Source organism: Dipodomys merriami, unplaced genomic scaffold (assembly GCF_024711535.1).
Source record: "Dipodomys merriami isolate MVZ:Mamm:240054 unplaced genomic scaffold, mDipMer1.0.p SCAF_64, whole genome shotgun sequence".
Taxonomy (NCBI): domain Eukaryota; kingdom Metazoa; phylum Chordata; class Mammalia; order Rodentia; family Heteromyidae; genus Dipodomys; species Dipodomys merriami.
In genome coordinates this window covers 3,995,458-4,023,369 of record NW_027206224.1, presented here as the reverse complement: position 1 = coordinate 4,023,369, position 27,912 = coordinate 3,995,458, and the positions used below count along the sequence as shown (strand labels likewise).

At 52.1% G+C, this 27,912-nt stretch overlaps 1 protein-coding gene across 1 annotated transcript; it reads left to right on the top strand.

Moving 5' to 3' along the window:
- Positions 1-28: 28 nt before the first annotated feature.
- Positions 29-27,912, top strand: LOC138815346 (protein BEAN1-like). Its single transcript, XM_070004679.1, has 5 exons — positions 29-97; positions 427-742; positions 20,662-20,925; positions 24,041-24,200; positions 25,868-27,912. Exons 1-5 carry the CDS (start codon positions 29-31, stop codon positions 26,205-26,207), a joined length of 1,149 nt encoding a protein of 382 aa, XP_069860780.1. The 3' UTR covers positions 26,208-27,912.

Here is a 27,912-nt window from a genome sequence, read left to right as displayed (position 1 = left end):
TGGCAACTAGGGGCAGCGGATGGCAGCAATGGCCAATGGCCACTCTGTCACCCTGTGCCAGCCCCAAAGGCCAGCCTCGCCTCTGTCCGACCAGTCTGTCAGTCCTTCCATAACACGTGGTTGCTCCACCTTTCTCCGCACGTGTCCGTGTGTCTGTCCGGCTGGAGGGCCGGCCTCACGGGCATCTCTCGCCGCCCTGCCCCGCCTGCCTGCCGCTGTGTGGGTGTCGGTGCGCAGAGGGGCGCGGCTCGGCCCGCCCCCCGCCCCCCGCCCCCCGCCCCCGCGTCCCCCGCGTCCCCCGCCCCGCAGGAATGACCTGGGCCACGGCGCAGCGGTGCTGAGGCCCCGGAGCCCCCGCCACTGCCTCCCTCCCCCCGGGCCTCCCCTCCCCGAGAGCGGGTGACGGTGGCGTAAGCGGAGGCGCAGGGACGCGGGCGCCCGGGCGGGGCTGCGGCAGGGCAGGGCAGGGCCGAGGCTGGGTCCCGGGAAGCCGCCGTGGCCTCCCCGGCCAGGATCGCGGGTGACAGGCCAGCTGGGCTCCGCCGGGCCCCGCCTCGCCGGCCCGCCCCGCCCCGCCCCTCGCGCCCCCCGCGACGCCCGCGCGAGCGGAGCCCCAGCGCCGTGGCATCCGAGCGGGACCCGGAGCGGGAGCGGGAGCCGGAGCCGGAGCGGGAACCGGAGCTGGAGCCGAAGCTGGAGCCAGCATTGCAGCGCACGGGGCGGAGCGCGGCAGCCAAGCCGAGTAAGGGGGCGGCGCTGGGGAGCGGGCGGAGGGGTCCCTGCCGGGGGCGCGCTGGGGAGGGCGTGGAGGGGGTCCCCGCCTGGGCGCGCTGGGGAGGGCGTGGAGGGGGTCCCCGCCTGGGCGCGCTGGGGAGATCATGGAGGAGGTCCCTGCCTTGGCGTCCTGGGGAGGGCGTGGAGGGGGGTCCCCTCCGGGGTCGCGCTGGGGAGGGCGTGGAGGGGGGTCTCCGCCGGGAGCGCGCTGAGTGGGCCAACGCTTGGTGTGTAGAGGGACCCCCAAGAATGCTGCAGACCTCCGCACCCCAGGTCAGGCCCCCCTAGCCGGCACTCAGGCTGACCCCTGACCACGCCCGGGCCGCAGGGAAGGGAGGGTCACCTGGATGACCAGCATGGACCCGCTGCGGGGGTTGGGGGGGCTGTGCTGTCGGGTTTGGGGGACGCCTGAGCAATCCACACAACTGAGTCAAACTAGAGCGCACTCTTGACCGAGGTGGGAGAGAAAGGAGACTGGGGTTTTGTGAATTTTAAACTTGGACCTTCCTCCCATCCCCTTGAGCCAGGAAGTTTGAGCCGTTGACAGAGGGGTCACCCGGGGCCATAGCCCTGCCCCGCTGTCCTGCCTCAGTACCAAGGAGAGAGGGAGGGAATTTCCCCCCTGGCCTTCTCCCCCTTTGGAGAGACTTTCTTGTGCACTCTAAGGACTTGAGGCTGAGTCCCACAGGGCTGCGCCGGCTGGCAGCACTGCGGTGGCTCCCAGACGCCTGGCCAAAGTGGACAGGGTCCTCCCGGCCCCACACGGCTCTTCCTCTCTCTCCTTCCAGCTGTGTGATCCTGAGGACAGTGTACAGTGGCGACCTAAGGCTGCCCACCATCCAGTGCCAGCATAGGTAGCCAGGCCCCATGCTGGGAGCAGAGCCGGTGGTCACAAATGACAGGTGTGAGAAGCGGGTTCCAAGTGGTCCTTGGTTTCAATCCACGCTGGCGCATTGGCATCTGCCGAAAGGATGTCCCTTGTACTATCACCTCCGACATCCAGACGGCCCTACCATGCCTCTGTTTCCCTCTCTGAAGTAGTTATCAGGGTTCTGTTAGGAGGTTCAGGGACTTTGAACAATCTTGACTGACTTCCTAGTTAGCGGTTAAGACACTTCATCTCTCTGCGCCTCAGTTTCCCCACCGGAAACAAGGAAGGTGAATCAGGAGGATTGAACAGCATGATTCTCCTGGGGTCCCCAGCCAGTCCTCACCTACATTTGGGCACAAGTGTCACTTTGGGGGTATCCACTGTGGGTAGATGCTGAGTTTTCCTGAAGTGAGGGGCAGAAGGCACGAAGCTCCCCCATCCTCTCCTAGGATTGAAGTCTAATTTTCTCCTCAGGAACACCCCATTCTCAGGCACTTCCTAGGAGTTCTTTGCCTATACCAGCCTCTCCTCCTAGGTTAGGGTACTTGACCAATAGGGGTGCTCATTGACTGTGTCCTTGACTGATGGCTGCTGCCCCCAGGCAGAAGCAGCCCCCGTGTATTGTGCACTGGGTACAAAGCAATTCTCACACCTCCCTCCACTTTGTGCCATGGAGGTAGAAGGAGGATCGCTTTCCCTGGAGAGCAATCAGGCTGTCAGGTGGCTTGGCCATGCCACTGATAACAGAAAAACAACAGTGAGAGCAGCCACCGAGGCTAGGAAGCTGCCCAGCATGCTGAGGGCCCAGCCATGGCAACTTGCTGATACGATGTGTCCATCTAGGCGATTAGGTCATTACCCACCCTCTGTGATGAACTAAGGAAGTGGAGCTGGCTAGAGGTCACAGCTTGTCCCCAGGAATGGATCTGCTCTAGTCTTTGTGGCTGGTATCTCAGATAGAACCCCAGCTCAAGGTGGTACACAGAATCCCATAGCTGGAAAGAAAGCAAAGGACACCCATGGAGTCCCTGGCCACCTAGCTGCCAAGAGCAGGAGAGGAAATCTAAAACCATTTGTATTGGTTGTCAAGTGGGGACCTGGTACAGCAAATAGAATGTCTGCGCCCTCCACACCTACACAAAATCTCCCTCTCTCTCCTCCTTCCCCCATAACCCTCACCCACTCACCCAGTAGGGTTTGCTCCCCTACACTTCCCTCAATTGCCACCCCTCATCTTCTCCAAGGAATTCATCAGATAGTAATTCACTATGTGTCTAGTGGCGCACTTGGTATTTGGGACACAGCCCGTAGGCCCTGCTCTGTCTGCATTATGACCATACACTGGGCAACATTTTCTCTTTAACTTCTGGCAACAGCTATCTGATGTACCTGCAATAGGGTGGGAGCTATGGGAGTCCCAGGATCCTAGAATTGCTCCCACTGTGTCTGTGGGAAGACTCAGGCTTAGAAAGATTGAGTGCATCTATCTCAACTTAAATATCTCTGTGACCCATGGGAATATGAGTTTGTGAAATTGTCATTTGCACATTGTAACTTGGGCGACATGTAATTCATTATCAAGATGATTTTTCCGTGGAAATCTTCAAACCATTTATGTCTGAGTAGAGTAAAAGAGTATATTCATTTTCTGTGAGCCATAAAAGTTTTACACTTCCAGTTGTTTTTCTTTGGTGGGGGAGAAGGGTAGGCTGGCCGTATTGGGACTTGAACTCAGGACCTTGTACTTGATAGACACATACTCTACCACTTGGGCCATGTTCCACCCCCCCCCCAGTAATTTTTTTCCCTGTCCAAACAACAAACTTATTTAGTCAAATTGATTTAAAAGGGCAATCTCCTGTTCATTAATTACCTAGGCCTCTCTCTCTTTCGCTGCCATCACCTCTCCTATTCCATTGCTCTGAGGCAGAAATGTCTGTGTCTCTGTGGGTTCTCTGAACCCCAAACCGGGCTTCTCTCCACACCTGGTCAAAACCTGCTTCCTTGATTGCAGACAGACTGGTGGATAGGAAATCAAGCTTCATAGTTTATTCAGGCTATAGTGGTGGGGCGGAAGGCTGATCCCATAAGGAGCTACTGCAGGGAAATTAAGGTAACCTCTAGGCCCACCTTGTCCATCCCAGCATACTACACATGGGGCCAGAGGTTGCATAGAGACAGAAGGCCTCCTGCTGCTGAGATCCCCATTCTGACACCTCTAGCGGGTGACCCAGTCACCTGTTGGCAAACCTCAAGGCCTCCTGCCCACCTCCGTGCCACTGTTTGCTGGTCCTTCCCCTTCTATGCTCTGGGCTCCCTACATTCTACACTGAACCACACCACAAACCTGGTACCGTGTACCTAAGGAATGGAGGGTGTCCCCAGCTGGGTCTCAGCCTCAAATATAGAGCACCCTGTGACCAGAGAAAGGTTTCCGTTGCTTGGGACTCCACCTGTAGCCCTCCAGGGTTAGCCTTTGCCTGGGGAAGGTGAATAAAACCCTTTCAAGATAGTCTAGGGGCCAAACCCTGTGAGATGCATATAGTCCCTGAGCATGTCCTACATGGCAGGCATGGTGCTGCTAGAACCTTCTACACCCACAGCCTACACTTCAATCTCTACCATGTCCCAGTCACCTGAGCAGACACACTCATCCTCACTACTTTTCCCCCCCTCTAATCCATCTGTCCCTCAGTATGACCCATGCACTTTGCTGCCCAGGACCTTTGCCCTGTCTGCTGCTTCTGCCTGGCTTACCTGCTACCTTCCCACCAGGGTTTTCCACAGTCATTCTGTGTACCTAATGCATTCCTCACCTGCACACCTGCCCCTGCAATGTTCCTTAAAGAACTCTCCCACTGCCATGGTATGATACATTGTATGCCACCGTCCAAGTTCACCTGACTGTTCTAGCCCCAGCAGTCAAGGCCTGGTATATAAGGGACTTTTGACACCTAGAAGCATAGTCATCTACTCCCACCCCTAACGTCCTGAAACCCCTTCAGCTTCTCTCTCCATCTCTGGCTCAGCCTCTGTGCCTTCCTGCTTCCTTTGACCTATGTGGCTCCACCCTGAGCCCCAGGAGACCTTCCAGAAGGGATAAAAGCTTGCCACGTGGCCGGCCATCCTGCTCCAATGGTCCCCAAAGCCCAGCTGGGAAAGGAAGCTCACTACCTCACCAGGTCCCATCATTCTTCTGTGGTGCTGTCTGTAAAATGAGGGTTTCATTAGAAGACCCAGGGAGCTGACAGCATGTGACAGAAGTCAGGCAGGGATTGCGTACGTGAGTGAACGTGAGTGAACATGACTGAGTCTCTTCACACGGCCAAGCCCCTCCCCTCCCCTCTTCTGTGTGTTGTTCTCCAACCGGAGCAGGAATCTCCCAGGTCTCATTCTGTGGGTCTGATCTCTGCCACGGGCTCCAGAGTGGAGGTATTCCGGGAGCCAGGAAAGGAGGGGAATGGAGGTAACAAGGACTTGCAGTACACCATTCAGCTACTTCAAACCTGGAGTGCTGGCCGCCCACCCTCCCTCATACTCCCAGCCAGACAATCCAGTCAGAGATGAGTCACAAGCCTCAGAGCAAGCTGGGAGCAGCGACCTCCGTGTGGGCCCTCCCCATTCCCAGGCAGCCTGCTCTGGGTCTCTGTGTGCCAGGCCTTCTTATTGGCTCGCCTATGGTCCCATGGTGGGGGGACGACTTGTCCTCTTGGATAACTACCTCCAGCTCCTTTATCTCATGGAGTCTAACCATACTGCCTCCCTCCCCCAGCTCCCCCTGCAAGCAAAGAGGCCACCAAGCCATGATTTTCCTGTGGGCTGAAATCCATCTTCAAGTGGGCAGGGAGAGGAGGAAGTGGACTTTGAACTTGAAAATCCACTTCTGTTTTAGGGGTCTCATGTCTCCTCAGGGATAGGTGTTACAGGGTCTTGGTAAATGAATCAGGGGATGTTGGGGTCGGGGGTGGGGGAGCTTCTGGGAGACGGCAGCCAGAGGATGTATAAAAGACTGACTATGTTGCATGAGGCAAGGAGCGGAGTATTGTAGGTCCCATTGTCACTATGGTGATAAGATGTCTGGGGAGATGCTTGGCTCTTCACAGGATCTCCTTAACATCATTCACAAGCATCTTCTGCTCATCCTCATATATTAGAATCAGGCCAAGACTGACTGAGTCCCACAGTCCCACATTCCTGGGTACTATTGAAAGCTCCCTCTATATCCCGCCAGGAGTCCTCATTTAGAATAATTTAGGACCAGGGCTGGTCTGGAAGTGGCTTTATGTTGTGGAAGAATCCTCAGTAGGATCCTTCTCTCCATGGCTCAAGGTAATTCTCATGAAGCCATCGCTTGAGTTGGGTGTTGATGGCTGTATAGGAGTTTACCAGGTGGAGGAAGGAATGGTATACTAAGGGCAAGGCCTGGAAGTATGAGAGGTCCACTGTACCAGGAAGTGGTTCAGCCAGAACACCAGGGGCAGCAGATCTCGGTGGCATGTTCCTGGCAGGAATGGAGGGGCATTGTGGGTAACAGAGACCCTCCCACTCAGCTCTTCCTTCATCTCTTCTCTGTGACCTTGAACACGTTGTCACCTGTATTCCCTATTTGCAAAGCAGGAGTGATCTCCCTCCTCCCCAAAGGGCCCATTGCAGTGGCTTATCTAGCACGTTGGAAGTGTTGGGTTAACATGCCTTTCGGAGTCTCAGCCTTCATCCTGGGACCATTGAAAGGAAAGGGGGGAGGGACAGGGGAGGTGTGGGAGGGCAGGACTTGAGGGCAGCCCCTGCAGTCACAGTGGATGGTCTACACCCATCACCGGCTGGCATCAGGTGTCTGGCTAGACATCCATCCCTTAGACACCTGCTGTGCCAGTTTACTAGAGAAGTAGGGAAAACCTCAGGATGGTGGAGGTTGGGGTAAGAAACCAGGTCCATTTTCCTGAGGGTACTGGGGAGCTACAGAAGGCTTCAACAAGAGAGCGATGTCATGTCATCCATTTTGCCTTGAAAAGGAAGAGCTTGCTAGGTGCCAGTGGCTCATACCTCCAACCCTAGCTACCCAAGAAGCTGAGATCTGTGGATCATGGTTCGAAGCCAGGCCAGGCAGAAAGTCTGTGAGACTTTTATCTCCAGTTAACCACTAGAAAACCAGAAGTGCCACTGTGGCTCAAGTGGTAAAGCACTGGCCTTGAGCTGAAGAGCTCAGGGTCAGCGCCCAGGCCCAGAGTTCAAGCCCCACGACTAACCACAGAGAGAGAGAGAGAGAGAGAGAGAGAGAGAGAGAGAGAGAGAGAGAGAGAGAGAGAGAGAGAGATCTGTGGACGCAACAGGAGAGGTGAATTTTCAGCCCACCTGTGTCCCCCATGCCTAGACACACATGTGTACATATGCACACGCAGCACACACCAGCACATCCATGCAATACATACATGCCTGTATGTATTTTCAGAACGTAAGAATCCTGGCATTGGGGTTCTTCTTGGTTGGGAAGTCACAGTTCCCCAGTGGTTCCTGTAAGATCCACCTGTTACCCTTGCATCCCAGGTCAGAGATTGCCCCTCTGTTTCCATGGAGACTGAGAATGGATGGCAGGCCAGCCACAGGGGTTCCCTGGCTTAGGGAAGGCTGAGGTAGCTGCAAGGAGCCACCTAGAGAAGGGTCTCAGGCCTGGTGCCTGCCTCCTACTGGGGGGGGGGGGGCGGGGCAGAGCGGGCACCTCTGAAGCTCCCTTCTGCCGGCCAGGGGCTTGTTATCAGAACCCGTGCTCCCCAAGCACACTGTGTGCTCTTGTCCTGCTTTCTGTGCCAGATGCCTGGCTCTGAGAGGTAAATTGCTTGGCCCACAGTCCCTGCCAGGAAGTGGCTGAGTTGACATTAGCGCTCAGAAATCAGACTTCCAAGCAAGACTCCCCAAAGAGAGGCCTCTCTGATTCATTTGTTCAGTAGAAAAGCCAATTAGTCAATGCTGTTTGCTTGGCCGATGGGCTCCATCAAAACACAGGATCTGCATGGTGGAGAAAAATAGATCTAAATAAAAAGCCTCTAAGCCAGGCACTCTGGTGGCTCAGGGCTGTAATCCTAGCTACTCAGGAGGCTAAGACCTGAGGATCATGGTTCAAAGCCAGCTCAGTCAGGAAAGTTTTCCAATTAACCACCAAAAACAAACAAACAAAAAACCTTAAGTAGTAGCTTGAGTCTTGAGTGAAAAAAAAGTGCTTACATCCTGAGTTCAAGCCCCATGGCCAGCACTCGCATAATAAAAAGAGTGCCTAAGAGAAACCAAGATGGGGGCCTGGGGACCTGACTCTTACAGACACGTTCTGTCCACAGTATTATCTCGTGATCGGAGAAGCCAGCGGTCTCATGAGATCCAGGCGGACAGGCCATGCTGCTGCCCTGTGATCTCTGTATTTGCCCCTCATCCCAGATCCTGCCCAGCCACCCCTCCTCCCCAAAGTGTAGCATGGTTTCTGAGAACCATGTGCCTCTCCCTAAGAAGTAAGAACACATCACCCTTCCACTCTTTCAGCCTCGTGTCTCCCAGGGACACACAAGACCGACCAGCTTCTGAGCTGTACTTCGTGAAAATATTTTCTCCATTGCAAATGCATGTTGAAGCAATTTGGCAGTTCCTGGCTGCCCTAGCTATCCAGGTATATGGAGGAAATGCAGGTGGGAAGAAGGGGAGAGGGGAAAGAGGCATCTCCCTTCCACAGATCTTTGTTTCTCAGTGGGTGACTTAACTTGTTAAGTGCCTTCTAAAGGGTGTGCTGGCTGACTGTGTGAGTTCTGGAGTCAAACAGACCTAGACTCTAGTCCTTTGCTGTGTGACCCTGGGCAAACAACATGATCTCTCTGAGCATCCTCCTCTTCAACTTCAATATATATATATATATATATATATATATATTTTGGTAAAGATACCATGCAGGCACTGTTCACAATAGCTAGAATCTGGAAACAACCCAGATGCCCCATCACAGATGAATGGATCCAAAAATTGTGGTATCTATACACAATGGAATATTATGCAACCATTAGAAATGACAAAATAATGGCATTTGCAGGGAAATGGATGGAGCTAGAAGGAATCATGTTGAGCAAGGTAAGCCAAGAGCAAAGAGACAAACAGTACATGGTCTCCCTGATAAGTGGATGCTAAATCCAAAATGTTAGGTGATATGACAAAATTAACAGGACTTAAGAAACAAAGAACTCCCACTCATCTGGTCGAACCACTACTAAATATCCCCATGCTGCTGATCACATGTATGGTGTATATGTATAAACCATTATATATTATAGACTGTGATAGACAGTTTGCTCCAGGAAAGTTAGAATGAACTTGTGACTTTAAATGAGCATCATTATTCCACAATACTGTGAAATTCGGGAAATTATGTAATCACTTAATCACAATTAAAAAAAAAAAAAGAACCTCGGGGAAGGTAGGGAGGGAAGGGATGGTAGGGGGAAAACAATGGAGGGGGTAACAATGGTCAATAGGAAGTGTACTCATTACCTTGCTCATGTAACTGTAACCCTCTATATAGTATCTTTATAATAAAAAATTTTTAAAAAAGATACCATGCAGAGGGGTGACAGTTACATGAGTAAGGTAATGAGTACATTTCCTATCAAGCATTATAACCCCCCCTCCCTCCTCTTCAATTTGTTACATAATAAGCACAATGCCACAGAAGCTAGGTGTCCGAGATCATCTTACCAAAATCAGTGTGACCACCTAGCCCCCACCCTACCCTTCAGGTTGCAGTGTTCAGCTGTGGAATGAACACTCCTGGCATCTCTTGTTCAGGATCCAGGTCCATCCATAAGAGATGTCCTACCCCCTCTGCCCACCACTGGGACCCCAGCACCCACTCTGCTACATTGCACCCACACCTCTGAACTCTGTAGTCCAGGAGTCCCAGGGCCCAGGCTTCCAGGTCTCCTTCCTTTCCCCCCATCTCATTCCCCCGCTCCCATAGTTGGAGGCCTAGGACCTAAAGGCCCAGCCTGCAGAGCCAGTGGTGCCCATCACCTACCTGCTTGTGTGCGTCTCTGCAGGTGAGTGGAGGGGCCTTCCCCGGGAGAAGTCAGAGCTGTGCCTGTGGGCAGCTGGCTCCACTGTTCTGCTCTAAGGATTATATGACCTTCAAACGCCCTTGCCCCTGTAAGTCTCTTCCTCATCCATCTACCTCTCCAGCCCACCTGCAGCCCAGCCTGGGGAAGGGGTTGTGGGAATGGCTGGAGGAGAGCCAGGTGTCTGATGAGGGGATACGCTTCCAGGAAGCGGGGACCATGCCCATCCTGTTCCCGGGGAGCCCCAGGCCCTGCTTGGTACATGGCACCTAGTGGGTACTCGGGAAATGTTGCCTGGATGAGGAACGTAGGTAAAGCAGGTGCCTCGTGGGCATTCCATTTGGGGTTTCCACAGCCCTAACCCTTGCCAGTTTAGAAGAGCAGCCAGACAAGTCCCCTGCAGGAAAAAGCAGCCCCCCAAAGTTCCCCACACAAGACCTCACTGCTAGGAGCCAGAGCTCACAAGATCTGGAAAGTGAATGAGTCACAGCATTAGGAGCCATGGGAGAGTGGTAGGGAAAGTGGGGCCACCACCCATTACCGGAAGCAGATCTGTCATTTCCTGTGGACAATGCGGGGAGTGGAATCACCCACCGGCCTCTCAGGATTTGGGCAGACATCATGAGTCAAGACAGGCTGGTCCCGCACCGGCCAAGCCCCAGCTGCATCTCTCCTCCAGACATTTCAGCTCATCCCTGTCCATCATAAAGAAAACCCCAGCATCCTTCATATTGTCCCCACATGGGGCAGAGGGGAAGACTGGGGCAGAGGAAGGAGGCAGAGGAAGGCCTTGATTCAGGAAAGCCAGAGGGCTTTGGGGCCAAGCTACTGCAAGAAGAAAGAGGGTGCTCGGCTTGCAAGGTCTGTGAGCCGTTTTCCAGCCTTCAGAAGAAGGCTGCCTGGTTTCTTGGGGGGGGGAAACTGAAGGCAGGGAGCCATCTCCATCTGGCCCCTGCTGGGAAGGACAGCCCGGGACTCCCTGGAGACCCGGGCTCCAAAAACAGATGCTTCACAACGTTGTCTCGTCACCCAACAGACAACAGCTCCATGGAGCTCCCTATGAGGTGGGGAGGAGGGGAGGGTGGCTTCCCTTCCTCTGGCCTCTGGGGACAGATGGGGGAGGAGGAGATTGAGGTCCCGGGGGAGATGGAACCTGTAGCAGATTGAAACAGAGAAGGGGAAGGTGACATCCTGTGATTCTCAGAGAAGTCAGGAAGAGCCTCTGTCTGCTTGAGCTCATGATGGCTGCTCACAGACAAGTGGGTACTGCCGCCTGGCAGAGCCCCTGGGTGCCCTGAGGCTCCCTCAGCGTTGGTGTGATGTGGTATGCAATGCCTGGCACAGACACCTGCCAGCTGCGTGATCTGGAACAAGCTGCTAGTAGAAATCCCAATTGCCCCACTTACAACTTGGAAACAGTAATACCACCCTCTGGTTGAGTGCTCGGATTTCACAGGCCACAGGGAGTTGTCTAACCCAGCTCTGCAAACATACTCCAGAGACTTGAAACACTGCCCCCATGGCCACTGTCTCTCTACACAACTCAGAATTACCCAAGTCTTTCATGATTAGGAGAAGAAAACAGAGAGGATGGGGACTGTGACAAAAGACCTGGAGAATCAGCTTATCTGGAGGAAAAGTTTAAGTCTCAGCTCGCTGTTTCAGAAGCTTTAGCCTCTCCCTCTGTGGGCCTATGGCAAGGTAGAACATCATGGTAGGAAGCCTGGTGGAGAAAGACCTATTCATGGCAGCCATGAACTGAAAGAGAAGAAGCTGCTTGAGTCTCAATATACCCTTCAAGGACAACCCCCCCCCACCATGACCTAAAGCGCTACCCCAAGGCTCCACCTATTAAAGGTTCCACCACCTCCCAATGTGTTCTAGGTTAGGAGCCTAACACATGGGCCTTTAGGAAACATTCATCAAACAAAGTATCGCAGGCTGGATCCTATGGTTACCTGCTTGCTCCCTGTGTAAGCTATCTGTGCAGACTTGGGGAGTGAGAGCAAGAAGTTTCATGAACTTTTTCTTCCAGATCTCAGTCTCCTGAGTAGTTAGGATTACAGGTGTGAGCCACCAGTGCCTGGCCTATTATTCTTGTGAGCGAGTGGGATGGTCAGTGGTATCTGCTATACTAATCCACTGGCACATCTACCAAGCAGAAAATCTAATTATCTGAAACAACAGGACTCAACTGCCCAGACAGTGTCATTTATAGCTGAATGTGTATATTGAGAAACCTGTAGTGTGTTCTTTGCCTTCATTTAAGATATCAATTATATCAAGCCTAAAAACAGTGGCTTAAATAGTATAAGCATGAGACAGACGAAAGTTTTCATCTGATGAAGAAATGCTTGCGCTCTGTGTGTGTGTGTGTGTGTGTGTGTGTGTGTGTGTGTGTGTGTGTGTGCATGCGTGCGTGCGTGTGCCAGTCCTGGGGCTTGAACTCAGGGCCTGGCCACTGTCCCTGAGCTTTTCTGCTCAAGGCTAGTGCTCTACCACTTGAGCCACAGCTCTGTTTCCTGCCCAGGCTACTTTAAATCTCAACGGTCAGATCTCAGCTTCTGAATAGCTAGAATTATAGGCACGAACCATCAGCTCCCAGCTGTCATTTCCCTCTGACACTGGCTTTGGTACAGAGGAGAATGCAGAAGCATACCACACAGACTGAAGGAGGGCTGGCACTTCAGTTTAATCCTGTCACCAAGAATTTGATACTTCAACTGCATGTATGGCTGCACATGACAGTAAAACTGCAATAGAGGTCCTAAACAGGCACTGATAGTGTATGTGGTCATCAGGGACATTTTGAGTCAGGCATAAGAGGCTCATGACTGTAATCCTAGTTACTCAGGAGGCTCAGATCCTCAGATCCTGAGAACTGTGGTTTGAAACCAGACCAGCCAGAAAAGTCCACAAGACTCTGTCTCCAATGAACTAGCAAAAAAAAATCAAGGCTGGAGACATGGCTCAAATGATAGAGTCCCGTTTGAGCAAGAAAGCCGAATAAGTGTGAGACCCCTGAGGAACCCTCTGCGATGAAGCCACTGTATGGGCACACACACACACACACACACACACACAGAGGAGTTGGGCAAATAGTGCACATTTCCTGCCAGCTGCTTCTAAGATTTGCATCTCTCTAACTGCAAAGGAATCCAGCAAAGAACAAACCTATTAGAGAGAAAATAAAGAGGTGGACGCCTCCATGGTAGTGGAAAGAAGGCCTTGTTTGTGTCTCTGGATCTATTAGCCAGTTCCAAGCACCTACATCAACAAACACCTCCACATTCTCCAGATTGCCAAATCTCAGTGTATCTGGAAATTCGTCTTTCAAAAGCATTCCGCTCTCTCTAGCTATGGCCTTGACCCTGCTCACAACTCAGTCTCTGGGCAGTCCAGCAGCTCCCCACTTGCCTACACCACCTGCTCCCATGTCTCATCCAAACTCTCACCAAAGTTCTTCATTTCAATGTAGTCCAACTTAGCCTTTTTTTTTTTCCAGTTGTGGTGTTTGAACTCTGGGCCTGGGCGCTGTCCTCAGCTCTTCAGCTCTAGGCAAGCACTCTACCACTTGAGCCACAGCACCTCTTCCGGTTTTGTAGTAGTTTATTAGAGATGAATCTCATGGATTTTCCTGCCCAGACTGGTTTTGAACTGTGATCCTCAGATCTCAGCCTCCTGAATACCTAGAATTACAGCTGTGAGCCACTGGCACCTGGCACCATTTTTTTTTTTTTTTTTAGTGAGAACCTTTGGAATCCTGCTTAAGGAATTGAAGGTCAAGAATCTTAAATACAGATGGGGCTTTGATTTTTATTGTTGATTTGTTTGCTTGAACTGTGATGGTGATTTAATAGCTTTATCCAGATTTTAGAATTAAGTTTATGGAGTGCCTGTGTAACTTATATAAACTATCTCACTTAACCCACAGAAACACTCTGCGAGACTACTCCTCTATTGTTGAGATGAGGAAACTTAGATACACAAATGTTAGTGATCCTAGCCAATGTCTCTGAGCCAGGCACTAAGCATTTACCACCTTCAGGGGCATCCTTTGGAACAGTCATGCAACTCCAACAGCAAATAATGTCATGGCAATCTGCACAAACCCCTAATGTAGGAGTTTGAGTCAGGTTCAATCCTTCAGATTTCATTCACACAGCTACTCTGCGAGTTGTCTATGTTGGATGATGCTAACACCAAATTGTCGAGGAAAGACTGGTTTATTTGCCATTTCTAAGCATCCTGGGGCCAAAGCAAAGAAGATCAATGGTATGATTCTCATGGTCTATACAGAGAAAGGAGTTCTTTGGGGAAATAGTTAACATGGAGTCCCAATCTCAGACAAAAAAAATGTTGCTGCTTCTTACATTGGTCCCCTTGGTGTGGGTTCTGAAGCACAGAACCACTGGAAAACAACACTAGGGACATTGCCCCAGCCATGGTGGCCAGAGAACACAGTTCTCAGCTGGAACAGCTTGTTCTGGAGACTGAGACCTGTGTACATGGACAGCACGTGGACAGCATGGCCCTCACCCAGTCCCTCAGGAGGAATAGCCAAGGATCGTTTGCAGCACTCAGGAATTTTAACATTTTCCACATCAATTATTCAGGAGCTTCCTGGAAAGTTCACATTAGAGTTAATGGTCAGTTTTCTGCACCATGACTTTGAGGCTTCTAATGCAAGCTGGGGTAGGAGCTAAGACCCTTCTGACCTATCGATGGGGCCAGACAACACTTTTCCCATCCCCAGCAACTGCTTCTCCTCCCATGACCCCTCCTCTTCATCACACAGACTGGTGTCACAGAACCCTGAGTTCTTCGTGAAGATGACCCAAGAGGCAACTCTTGGAGGTGATCAAGGAGAAGAGCATATAAAAGAGGTCAAGCCAATGGTGATTCTAAGAATTCAAGGGCTAAGTATGGTAGCTCATGCCTGTAGTCCCAGCTTATGCAGGAAGCACAGATAGGAAGATCATAGTCTATAGTAGTCCGGGTAAAAAGCATAAGGCTAGGGGCTGGGAAGGTGGCTCAGTGGTAGAGCGCTTGCCTTGCATGCATGAGGCCCTAGGTTCAATTCCTCAGCACCACATAAGCAGAAAAAATCAGCAGTGGTGCTGTGTTCAAGTGGTAGAGCGCTAGCCTTGAGCTGAAGAGCTGAGGAACAGCACCCAGGCCCAGAGTTCAAGCCCCATGACCGGCACAAAAAAAAAAAAAGCATAAGACTATATCTGAAAAATAACCGACAGCAAGTGGTAATCTACTACTCAGTTGGTACGTGTGCCTGCTTAGCAAGCTCAAGGCCATGAGTTCAAACTCTGTTTCTGTTACCACAAAAGAAAGAAGGGGGAGAATGGCAGGTGGGAGTGGAGGGAGGAGAGAGGGATGAAGGAAAAGTACGTGAATTTGGTATGAGCTCTGTGTCTAATTTCATCACTGATGGTTTCTGCAATGTCAGCAGACTGACTCACCACTCCCCCTGCAGAATGAGGGAAAGCAGCATGTGAAGCTATTCCAATGCATGAGTTTTTACAACCAATACACAAGTTTTTAATCACACCAGAGATAAAATCTTAGTGAATAAGGATGGAGGTGGTAAAGCCAAGGGATGTGGACATCAGAGGGATGCACAAGTTAATTGTACTGAGTTTATTTGAGTGGTGTGGCAGGATGTAGATGAATGATGTCTTGTTTCTTTAGAGGTCTGTTTCTTTAGATTTCTTGATGATGTCTTATTTCTTTAGAATTATGAAGGACCTGTGGATGGTCACGTAACTTTTTCCAGTTCTATTTTAACACAGTAGTTGGAAACTTTCTATATGGCAGTGGAATGATCTCCTGCTAACTATGACATGTAAAAAACCATTGGAAGCAGAATTGCTCTGCTGAACTGGAACCAGAAAACCCTATGATGGCGCTCTCTCTCTCTCTCTCTCTCTCTCTCTCTCTCTCTCTCTCTCTCTCTCTCTCCTTCTCTCCCCCTCTCCCTCCCTCCCTCCCCAGGGCACCCATGTGAACCTCTTGATTTTCAATTGTAGAGAATTATCTCAATTGGATTAATCGTTGTGTTTCTATTTATGTGCATGGAGTAAGCATTTAGGGAGTATCAGCAAGTAATAGATGGGTGGATGGTTGGATGGATGGATGGATGGATGATGGGTGGATGGTTTGTTGGATGGATAGATGATGGGTGAATGTATGTATGTTAGGTAGTGCATGAATAGCTGGCTGGATGGCCCATATCTGAATTGAGGAATGATAGTAGGATGGGTGGATAAATGAATGGATGGATGAGGAGTGGGTAGATAGATGGATGGACAGTGGGCAGATAAATTAATGGATGGTGTGTATTTGGACAGATGGGTGCATTGTTGGATAGATGAATGGATGGTGGGTGGGTGTCTGGGTAAGTGGATGGATGGATGGCTAATGGATGATGGGTGATTGGTTGAATGGATGGGTGGGTTAGCTGAGTGCATTCGTGGTGGGTTGAACAATAGTGAGTGACTTTGCATTCCATGCCTCCTTTCCACCATAGTCTGTTCCACACCTAACATCACAAATGGGCTTTGAATGACATGGGTTGATGTCCTCTGGTGATGCATTCTCACATCAGGAAGAAATCTAAACACTAAGAAAACACCTCGTCCTTGCCCTGTGATCCAAACATACAGCTTCCTTCAAGGTGACATCCCGCAGTGTGCCCCCCTTTCCTGAATTCTTCTGAGGCCTCTCTGCCCGGTGTGTCTGTCCCTGCTCCTCCCCACCCTCCCCCCTCTGATCTTGTTCTGTGAATTCATCCTTCAGACCCAGCCTTTCCAGGTCCTCCTCTCTGAACCACTCCTGGCCCACCCAGCCCTCTGGCCTCCTCCCATCAGTCTCCTGGTGACATCCACCCCATGGATGGCTGAGGGGAAGATGGTGTCTGAGTCACGTTCTCTCCCCTGCCTGCATGGCCCCACCCTGCCAGCTTCTGCAGTAGAGACAGAGCCACCCTGCCGAGCCCAGGCTCGCCGGGAAAGTGGACCTGTGATAAATGTTTTTGGAATTTTTGTGACAGGAGCCATCCATCAGATCTGAGTCCCTGGCCCTCCCCCTTCTCCCTGTCCTCAGCATCTCTGGGAGAGTGGGCAAGATGACAGTCAAAAGATGTCGACTCAGCACCCCGGGGTCTCTGCACCTTCCCCGTATAATCATAGCTTGGGGCTGCAGAGAAACTGCTCTGCACCCAGACCCAGTGCTCAGGAAGCCATCTTCACACTGCACTCAGCAAGGCCTGGCTAGCAAGAGGCTGCCTCCATTTCCCTGCCCTGACTTTCCCCTATGTTCCCTAGGTTGAGGCCAGCGCTGACCTCAGTCCCCTGGCCTCTCTTCGGGGTTTCCACCCCTGCCCCCACCCATCCCAGAACCATCCACCATCCTGGAGTGAGAACGGTTCACGAACAAAAGCCCCTTTTTCAGGTGAGTCCAGGGAGAGCAAAGACATGTCCAAGGTCAGCAAGTTGAGTGAGGAGCAGAACCAGAAATAGAACTCCCTACCCTGCACTCTTTCCCAGTTGTCTTTATGTTACTATAACAAAATTCTTGAAGCTTGCTCGTTTATGCACAAAAGGCCTGCTTCAAAGGCACAGGAGGATAATACCAGCCTTGGCGTATGGCATTGCATAGCAAGAGCGTCTTGGGGGAGTTACATGGCAAAGGAGGGATCAAGAGTCTGGGGAGGGGCTACATTTGCTCTTCTGTGGCAACCAACTCTTTAGGAACCAATCCATCCCCATGAGACCTAATTCACTCTGAGTCCTGCACTAATCCCTTCCAGGTAATTAGTGTTTCCAGGACCCAGTTACCTTCCATTAGAGCTCACCTCATAAAAGATCCATCACTTCTTAATACTGTTACATTGGGATTCAGGCTTCTAGCATATAAATCTTGTCCAAACCAGAACTTCACCACACGCACTGTGCTGTACAGCCGTATGAATTATCAGATGAGCCTTGAGTTCAAATCCCAGATCTGCCATAAGCTAGGAGGAGCTGGTATTCCAGCTCCCTAGCAATGGTCAGCTTGTCCATCTTGAATAAGCCCCCAGGTCATGGCTAGCTCTAACTGCCTACCAAAAGATGCAAAGTGTGGTCTGGAAGTGTACTTGCACGGATCCAAACACCTTGAACTCCCAGAGCCCATTGTCTAGCATCCACAGCTAGCATCTGAGTGTAGACATGGGGTGAGCTGAGCACACCAAGTGCTTCTATGAGGCTCCTTCCTTACCTGTTACCTGGGGATCCCATCCCAGGCAATCCAAGGATTAAATGACATAGAATAAGTGCATCTGTGCCAAGCACAGGACTCTGGAGACTGGACCTCTTGCTACCATATGCTGTTGGGTGCGACTTATCAGAGGAAAGCAGACATGGTGAAGTTTCCACTGAACCAGGGGTGGTTTTGGAGAAGCTGTTTAGCAAGGAAGTCCTGTATAAGGACAAATCTCCTCTGTCTTGGCAGTAGGAAAAGGGGACTGTCATCAAGTTATTTCTCGGCAGTCATATTTATCTTGCTGAGAAAATGGAGCCTGAGTTTGGAAACTGGAAGTGTTTCCCTCCTCATGTAAACCAGTGCCTCCTTCTACCCATTGTGGTGATCAGAAGGTTAACTTCCTAGGAGCAATGCGGGTGAAGGCCACCACTACCTGTCTGCAACTACAGGCACCGATGCCACTTCTTACCAAGAAGCAATGAACCTGCAATCTAGGCTGGAAGAGCAAGGCTCTCATCTCCCACCTCATGCTCAAGGTGACCCCACAGGCTGGCATGCTACAAAGAGCAGACATGCAACTCTCTCTCTCTCTCTCTCTCTCTCTCACACACACACACACACACACACACACCTAGGTTTGCAGTCATCATCTACTGATAATGGATCTCCAGTAGCACAAATCTTTTGACCAGGGTGTGAGTGGCCACTATATCCATAAAACACTTCAGCATCTGGGGCCATAAGAAAGGCAGTCTGGAGCCCCAGTGACAGCACAGTATCTGGACCCGGCCCATTGCTCTCAGTAGCATGGGCCACACACACTCTGATTCCTGCCCTTGGCTCTGAGCATGTCTCAGTAGCAACAGCATGGTAGATTGTGTCACACTGGATGAATGTGGCCAAAGGCTCCATTTCAGGGCCAGCTTCAAGCAGGTAAAGTCACTGCGTGGAGTGCCCTGTTAGAAAGGATGTTAAAGCTGCCTTCTGGGCCAAACAGGAAAGAGGATCGTGGTTGATTAGTAATGTCTGCTGCTAGCACAGATAGGAAATGGTGGTAGATACACTATAGATTCACTAGCCGAGGACTAGATTGTCCCTAAATTGAGGTCAAACAAAGCTGATTCTCTCCCCTAGAACAAAGAGATGGAGGGGAAGCTTACCTTTCATCTGAATCTTAAAAATGGAAAACACTCTTGCTTACAGTAGCTGACAGCCAATGAAATAAAAATGAGAAGCTGGTACTTCATCCAAAACTCAAGCTGTCAGGGCTGGGAAGGTGGCTCAGTGGTAGAGCACTTGCCTTGCATGCATGAGGTCCTGGGTTCAATTCCTCAGCACCCATAAGAAAAAAAAAGCCGGAAATGGCACTGTGGCTCAAGTGGTAGAGTGCTAGCCTTGAGCTGAAGAGCTGAGGGGCAGCGCCCAGGCTCAGAGTTCAGGCCCACGACCGGACCCAAAATAAAACAAAACAAAACTCAAGCTGTCATAGCCAGAGAGAGAGAGAGAGAGAGAGAGAGAGAGAGAGAGAGAGAGAGAGAGAGAGAGAGAGAGAGAGAGAGAGAGAGAGAGAGACCAGATACCGTATTCCTGCCTAACAGTAAAACAACCACAGAGCCAACCCAGTCCACTGGAATCCAGTCATGCAACACACATTTAATAAACACTTATTATTTAGCCTAGCACTTGCCCAGGGTTGAGCAAGTCAGGGCAAAGAGCTAAAAATCTAGTGAGGTGGGCAGAGAGCCTTGCAAAAACAAAAAACAAAAAACCATAATATGACACAATGCACAAGTAAAGAGGCAGATGTTCAGAAATGGTAAGAGATGCCGTTTGAAGAAAGCACATGGTTTGCCACGGTGTATACTGGGGTAAGATCAACAAGGACCACTTCTCTCCATTAGCTTTGCATTACTATGGTGAGATGGCTGAGACTATTAACTTTGCTGTGTTTGTTTTTCAGTGGTACCAGGGTTTGAACTCAGAGCCTTGCACTTAGTAGGCAAGTGCTCTACTGCTTGTACCACAGTTCCTTGTTCCTTCAGGTTGCTGTTCAAATGGACTTTGTGTCTTTGCCTAGCCACCCTCCGATCATGATCTTCTTCCCTATGCCTCCCATGTAGCTGGGAACACAGACAGAGAGCACTCAGCCAGGCTGGTTTGTTGAGATGGGGTCCTAACCCTCTAACATATCTAGGTCATTTGTGTAGCCCACAGGATTGGTCCTTATACTCTTGCCCCTCTGTGAACCTTTTGCCCCTTCCCAACACCTTGGTAAAATCATGTTGACCTTTCAACCTGATGTCTTGGTGAAGTTGAGTCCTTGTCTAATGTGAAGAGTCTTCAGGCTACAGCTCTGCCATTAAAGTGTTGTGTGACCTTGGCCAACCCCATGATCTTCTCTATTCTCCCTCCTCCTGTCTGTGAGGTAGCTGGGCCCCTCGGGCAGAGGCTTCAGGGGAGAGGAAGGCCAGTCCGCTCACACTTCCAAAAGCACCCGATGCAAGGAGCGGGGCCTGTTCTCCTGGACCCTGCAGGTACAGCCAGGATAGAACCCATGGGCCAGGCTCCAGGCCGTCCTCCATGTATTCACGATCAGTGAGGGGAGGGCGGGGAGGAGGAAGAAACGAGGCAGGCCCAGCTCAGTGTCCTGTCTTTCTCTCCCTCTCTCTGTGTCCACAGTAGCACGATACAACCACACCAGCTATTTCTACCCCACGTTCTCAGACAGCTCGGAGCACAGCCATCTGCTCGTGTCCCCGGTGCTCGTGGCCAGTGCTGTCATCGGTGTGGTCATTACCCTCTCCTGCATCACCATCATCGTGGGCAGCATCCGTAGGGACAGGCAGGCCCGGCTCCAGCGCCACCACCACCACCACCATCGGCGCCGCCACCACCATCACCGCCACCGCCGGCGTCGACACCGGGAATACGAGCCCGGCTACGGTGAGCTGAGCCCCAGACTCCCACCATACACTCTCTAGACCCAGGAGGCATCAAGGAGGTGGCAGCCCCGGATGTAGGTAGAGCGGGGAGGGAAGGAGGTGTGAGGAAAGACGTCCTAGAGGTCTATGGTTCCGGAAGAGCTCACAGATGCCCACCACAATGTCCTTCAAGGTAATGCAGTTCCTGTGGTCCACCAAGAGAGGGACACAGAAAGAGGCTAAGGCCAAAGGAAGAGTGTAGCTTACTGCTGAGTTGTACACCCAAGCTATTGGTCCAGGCTGCACCAATGCTGTCCCAACTGGTACCTGGAGGGAAGGAGGGAGAGTGGGAGGGAGGGAGGGAGGGAAGAAAGGAAGGAAGAAGGAGAAAAGGAAGGGATGGATGAGAGACAGAAGAATGGATGGATAGTTGGAGGAATGAATGGATGGATGAATGGATGATGGACAGAGGGATGAATGAACAGTCAAATGGATGGCTGGGTGGATAATGGTTGGATGGATGGACAGAGGGATGGATGGATGATTAAGTGGATGGATGGCAGACAGATGGATAGATGGATGGATGGACAGAGGGATAGATGGATTTTTGGATGGATGGATGGTTAAGTGGGTAGGATTACTGGGGTGAGTGGAGAACAGAGAGACAGACAGGAAGTTAGAGGTCCAGTGAGAGGAGCAAACAGGTAAGAACACAGATGAGTGAGTACATGAACGATGGCATGAATGCGCAGTGAATAAATCCACCCCTGAGAGCCTGCTACGTACGTGTGAGATGACTGACGTCAGAGTCTCTTGGTTTTGAGACATCATTAAGCGAGTCTGGGGATCAGTCCCAGGCATGTTTACATGTCCCCCAAATGCATTTTTTAGCAGTATATGGCCTCCCAATTCTCTCTCATTCCCAGCAGAGACCCATTGTCTAAAAGCAGCAGGAAGGAAGTCAGACAATTTCACAGGCTGGAGAAAACCAGGCTCCTCCCCACACAGCCTTCACTGGGGGTGCTGGGGTCCAGAAGCCGAGCCATCTTCCAGATATGGAGAAGAAAGCGCCGCTGAGAGTCAGTCCGAGGAGGGTGCATGCTGCAGATGATAGGAGCCCCAGGGAGCCCTCCAGTGCAGGAGGAGGCTGGGGAAAGGAAGGAGTCAAGGGTCACTTAAATAGATTGACCTGACCACCAGGGGGCCTCCTTTCCCTCCCCTAGAGTACCCTGATGATCAGCAGGCCTGAGAAAGGCTCTCCGCTTCCATGGAGCTCAGTGGTTAGGCAGGAGCCATCTTTCGGCCATTGGAGCTAGTGGACAACCAGAGGCCTGGCGGTGATGCAAATGGTGAGGTGTCCACTGGCTCCTGGACCTCTTGTGTATCATCTCATTGTATGAAGTCCTCATCCTGGGCCTCCTAGGGTGGCTCCTAATGAGCGCCACTCAGCATATGTGATAGGGTTCGTTTATCTTGTAAGCCAGGACAATATAAAGGAGTAAATAAGGGGCATGAGCCATGCTGTCCAAGCAGAGCCACCCACAAATAACGTGCATGTTTGGAATGCTTTCCTTTGAGAGTTTTCTCCATGTCACCATATATAACACTAGAATTAGATCTGCAGATGAGGCTTCGTGTCTGGATTTTTCCACTCCCAAGAGGGGGAGAAAAGGAGACTAAGGAGACAGGAAGTCTCTGGAGTTGTACAGGCTGCAGGAATTCCACCTGAAAACTTTACTTGGCATGTGACACTGAGCCCTAGCTTCTTAGCCTATAGAATGGGCTCAATGCCAAGCTCCACCCCAAAGGGGAGGAGTCGCATCTAAACTATTGAGGAGTTGGGGAGGTCTCAGGAATACCTATCTATCATAAACCGGGAGGTAGAGTTGCTTAGAAGACCAGGCAGCAGAGGTTATACCTGTAATTTCAGCTATGCAGGAGTTTGAGATCTCAGGGTAGTGGTTCAAAAGCTAGCCTGGGTACCAATGAACCATCTAAAAGCCAGAAATAGAGGTGTGGCTCAAGTAGTAGAGCAGAATCAAGAGCACAAAGCCCTGAATTCAAGCACCAGGAAGAAAAGAAAGAGAGAAAGAAAAATAATATTGTGTGGTCAGATGCTGGATAAGCACAGTTCCCTATGTTTGTTTGTTTTCTTTTTAGTCAGTTGTGGGGCTTGAACTCTGGGCCTGGGTGCTGTCCCTCAGCTCTTCAGCTCAAGTCTAGCACTCTTACTGCCTGAGCCACAGTGCCACTTCTGATTTTCTGGTAGTTTATTGGAGATAAGAGTCTCACAGACTTTGCTGCCCAAGCTGGCTTTGAACCGTGATCCTCAGATCTCAGCCTTCTGAGTTGCTAGGATTACAGGCGTGAAGCCAGCAGCACCTGGCAGTTCCCTATATTTCTTAGTTGGTGCACTTTTCAGAGCCGTTAGTGTGCTGATGTATGCTGGTGTGTGTGTGTGTGTGTGTGTGTGTGTGTGTGTGTGTGTACTCACCAACAACATAAGAAAGAGTAGTACATGGAGTCACCAGCAGCCGCCTGTCCCCCAGTATACCCAATGGGAATGGTGTGTGGTTGGAGCAGCAATGGGGAAACTTGATCCTAGAGACTCCAGAGGCTCTGCCCTAACCAGCATCTCCCTGACTTTCACTTCCAGAGCTAATGGCACAGCTTAAGGCTCCTAAGGTTCTCCCACATCTTCATTTTTTTTCTTTCTCCTCTCCTTCTCTGACTCCAGTGTCCTGTTCCCTCCCTCCCTTCTTCCCCAGCCAATCCTCCATGGACTCAACTCCAGCAGCACCTCCTCCAGGAAGCCGGCCCTTTCTTCAAGCCTGTCTCTTCTCCCCAGCCCCCAGCTCCACCCCTCAGTACAGGGCTGTCCCTGAACAGACTGCCCTCCACCAGGGGAGCCCCTAAGCCAGGGCCATCCCTGCTTCCGCCCTATCACCCACACCCTACCCCCAGCACAACAAAGGTGCTCCAACTCTGGGGACTTGGCTAGGGACATAGACAGCTATGCATGCAAAGGGGGTGGCCAGCTGGGGACATCAGAGTCCTGGTGGTCTCAGATAGACCCAGGAGGAGAGACACTCAGCCCTGGACTGAGGCCCCTGTGGCTGCTGCTCTGTTCCCTGCAGTGTCAGACGGACATACTGGACATACGCACAGCCGCTCCAGCCGAAGGATGCACTATACCTGCAGCCCTGCCGAAGACTGGCCCCCACCCTTGGACATCAGTTCAGATGGGGATGTGGATGCCACGGTGCTCAGAGAGCTGTACCCAGACTCTCCCCCAGGGTAAGGGGGCTGTGAGGGGCGGGGCTGTGAGGGGCAGGGCTCTGGACACCAAAGCACCTCTTGGGAATAGCAGCAGTCCCTACCCCCCCCAACACTCTCCCCTCCCTGCCCCCGCAAAGATTGAAAGGCCTCAGTGAGCATGTCAGCTCTCCTGACAAAGCAGGTCCTCCTGAAGCTGGATGAGATTTAGTGGGTGTCACCAGAACCCACCAACAGAGGCAAGCAGAGCTCCTTCCGGCTGTTGGAGAAGGATCAGAAAGCCTTGCAGTTTGGAGGGTGATCCCACGGCAGCATCGTGGGCCTCCGGGGTAGGGGGTAAGGGGTAGAACAGTTCAATGCCTCCTTCAGGAGAAAAGTCTGCCGTGCTTGTGTGCAACATCAGGAGCCCGTCCCCGTCCCCAAGACCAGGCCACCTCAGCTGCAGGTGTCACAAGCCCCTGTGGCCTGGCAGGCCTCATGGTGGCAGTGAAGGAGGTGATGTGTCTCCAGTTAGCCCAAAGCAAGATGAAACCCCCCAGCCTGGCCCTCTATTTGAGATGAACCAAGTTCTCAGCCAGAACTCCATCTCCCAGCACCCCCTCCTCCCCACCCTCCGGCCAGCCCCACTTCCTACCCACCTCAATTTTTGATGGAAGCAGCTCCTGTGGGCCCTGTCCTGGAATAGAGTTTTATAGGGCTTAGGGGGGGCTCTGTGAGGCCCGGTTCCTGGTCCCTGCCACCTAGCTGGACACACACACACACACACACACACACACACACACACACACACACACACACACACACACACACACACACACACACAGAGGCCAAGGTAGCTGAGCTCCCTGGGAGACAGAGGGTGCTCAGATCCTCCAGGCTTTGCTCTGAGCCACACCCCCGTATCATCAATACCTTCTTCCCAAGAAATCCAGTGCTGGGGAGGGGGGGTGGAAATCACCCAAGTTTCCAGCCAAGGAAGTGGTCCTGAACCTGGAGGAGCAGCTATGTGAACTGCTCCTGTGGGTGGGGCAGGGGGAATGGGGAATGGCCAGGAGGCTTTCTGGAAACTAGGTCCTTGCTCTGGGGGTGGAGCACCCAAGTCCCAGCTCCTTGGTCTGGAAGCATCTCAAACTACCACTTTGGGACAGAAGTCACTGTGTCCAGCTTGCACTTGGGGCCATTAGGCCCTGTTCAAGGGTGAGGGACTTTTCTCAGGGAGCCCGGGAGCCCTCTGCTCCCATCACTCGCAGGTATACTGCCCATCATCACTTCTTCACCTGGACAAGTGTCACCCCCTCCCCCTCCCGCTCCTCCCCCTCCCCCACCAGGGGCAGCTGCAGAGGCGGCGGTGCTTCTTAACCCCTACCCATGGCTCAGTGGGGCCTGAGGCCCTGAGACCCCTTCCTGAATCTCAGCGACAGCTGTACCCATGACTCCCACCCACAGCTGGGCATCGCCCTACATGATAGCCTCCCGGACAGGTGCAGAGATCTGCTTAGGGCCCCAAGGAGCAGAGTCAGGCCCAGAACCTAGAGCCCAGGTACCCTCCAAGTACCCTCCTCCAGGGAGTGGGGTCTCCCTGGAGCTCCCAGGAGGCCTATGGTGGGTGGGCAGCGCATCCCTGTGGCGAGGGGAGCGACACTCTAAGAGCGACACCACTAAGAGCGTGGACTCCTCTTTTTTTGTAGCTACGAGGAGTGTGTGGGGCCGGGGGCCACTCAGCTCTATGTTCCCACGGATGCACCCCCACCCTACTCGCTGACCGACTCCTGCCCTACACTCAATGGTGCCCCCGACTCAGGCAGCGGCCACAGCCACAGCCAACACCAGCAGGAGCAGAGGACCCGGGGCCAGGGCGGCCTCTACGCTGTCTCCATGGACACACTGCCACCTTATGAGGTTGTGTGTGGAGCCCGCTCCCCATCGGACCTGCTGCCGCTGCCAGGATCAGAACCAGGGCCAAGGAACTCACCGGGGTGGCCCACCCCACGCTGGACCCCAGCTTCCAGCCCAGAAAGGGCTGTGTGAATGAGCCACACACAGACACACGATTCTACACGGGCACACCCTGACCAGCCCCCCACGTGTGGTTGTGTGTGCACCTAGGCCACCCACCCACAAAACTACCTGCCGAGGGTTCAAATCCATTCAGATGAAGCAGGCCCCACCTCCTGTTCCCAGCCTGGTGGCTGTGACTCCATCCATGGGAGAAGAAGGGGAGCATCGAAGCTGAAAACCCAGTTTTTTCTTCGTTTCGCAGGCTTCACTAGGGGGACTACACCCCAGTTCTCTGTCTCCTCCAGACACTTCTTGGCCAGCCCTTTGTCCTTTGCCCTTGCCCCACACTTTGTCCTCTGCCGTGTGCTGTGCCTGTCTTTCACCTCTAGGGCAGAAGAGACACTCTTTGCACTCCACTCTGCCACTTCCGGGGGGCAGAGCACAGGTCTGGGGGCTCAGGCATGATGTGGAGGTCCCTCACAACCCACCCCAACTCAACACCCTCAGTGTGGAGGTGCTAGGGGATGATCTCAGCAACCCACCCCGAGCTAGAGAGGCTGGAGCAGGCCCTGGGTGTACAGGGGTGTGCCCCAGGACTGATGGCTTCAAAGAAGGTAAAACCACCATCTCTGTCTGGGTAGCCTGGCCACAGTGCTGCCCAGGAGTGCCCATGCCAAATAAGGGCCTGTCACTCCATCAACGCCTCCCCAAGCCAGACAGCCTGAGCACGAATGGCTGGGTGGCAGCTCATAGATGTGAACTCAGTCGAAATACAGGGGTCAACAGCTTCATCAAAACCAACTTGATAGCCACCCGGGTGCCTGTCATCCTAGCTACTCAGGAGGCTGAGATCTGAGGATCACAGTTCAAAGCCAGCCTGGGAAGGAACATCTATGAGACTCTTATCTCCAGTTAATCAACAGAAAACCAGAAGTGGTGCTGTGGCTCAAAGTGGTAAAGTGCTAGCCTTGAGCACTGTGTCAGTGTCCAGGCTCTGAGTTCAAGCCCCAGGCCCAACAAAAACAAAAAATCCACCTTGGCACCACCAGAGGACCAGTGTCTCAACCTTGCTGCCGGGTCTCGCTACAGGATTTACAAGGCCAGCCTGGTTCTGGAAAGGTTCAGATTTGACCTCTGAACTCCAGCAATCAACATCCAAAACCACATAGGGATCAGGGGTGATCCCTGAGGACCTGGCCTGCCTGCCGATGGTGGTGGCTGAGCATCTTTAGAACGCCCCCAGCCAGCATCTGCCCCCAGCAGGGAGCAGGGTGTCTGGCTTCCCTCCACCCCTTCCTAAGCAGTAGATGCCCCCCCACATCCATCTTCCTCCCTCACTTCAATTCCTCTAATGAAGGGCTAAGATAATTAATTCTGTAATCCCTTTCTTAAGCAAAGGGGTGGTGAGGAAGGAGAGCTTCAGTATTCTTTTCTGAAGAAATAGCCCTTCTTCCAGTACAGAGCTGAACCCAGAGGTTCTGTAGCATCCTGTGTGAAGCATCCTGGACCTTGTTTACAAGCAGCTCTGCCCACCTTTATGGTCTACTGCTTTCCAGGCAAAAATACCTGTCTGTTACACTGTAGTAGATAGCCTTTCAAATGAGACTCTTAAGAAACAGCCTGTTTTCAGGACTCCCTGCCTACATCAGTGTCAGAACCCAACAGCTTTTCTTGTTCCTGGACTCCTGGAAGCTGAATAAGCAATGATGTATCTTTTCTGTGTCTAAAATAAATA

Excerpts from the sequence above, each read along its gene's own strand:
- LOC138815346 (XM_070004679.1), top strand. The coding sequence starts at position 29 with ATGGCCAATGGCCACTCTGTCACCCTGTGCCAGCCCCAAAGGCCAGCC. Across the intron at positions 743-20,661 it reads GAGCGCGGCAGCCAAGCCGA|TAGCACGATACAACCACACC; the intron begins GTAAGGGGGCGG and ends CTGTGTCCACAG. Across the intron at positions 24,201-25,867 it reads TACCCAGACTCTCCCCCAGG|CTACGAGGAGTGTGTGGGGC; the intron begins GTAAGGGGGCTG and ends CTTTTTTTGTAG.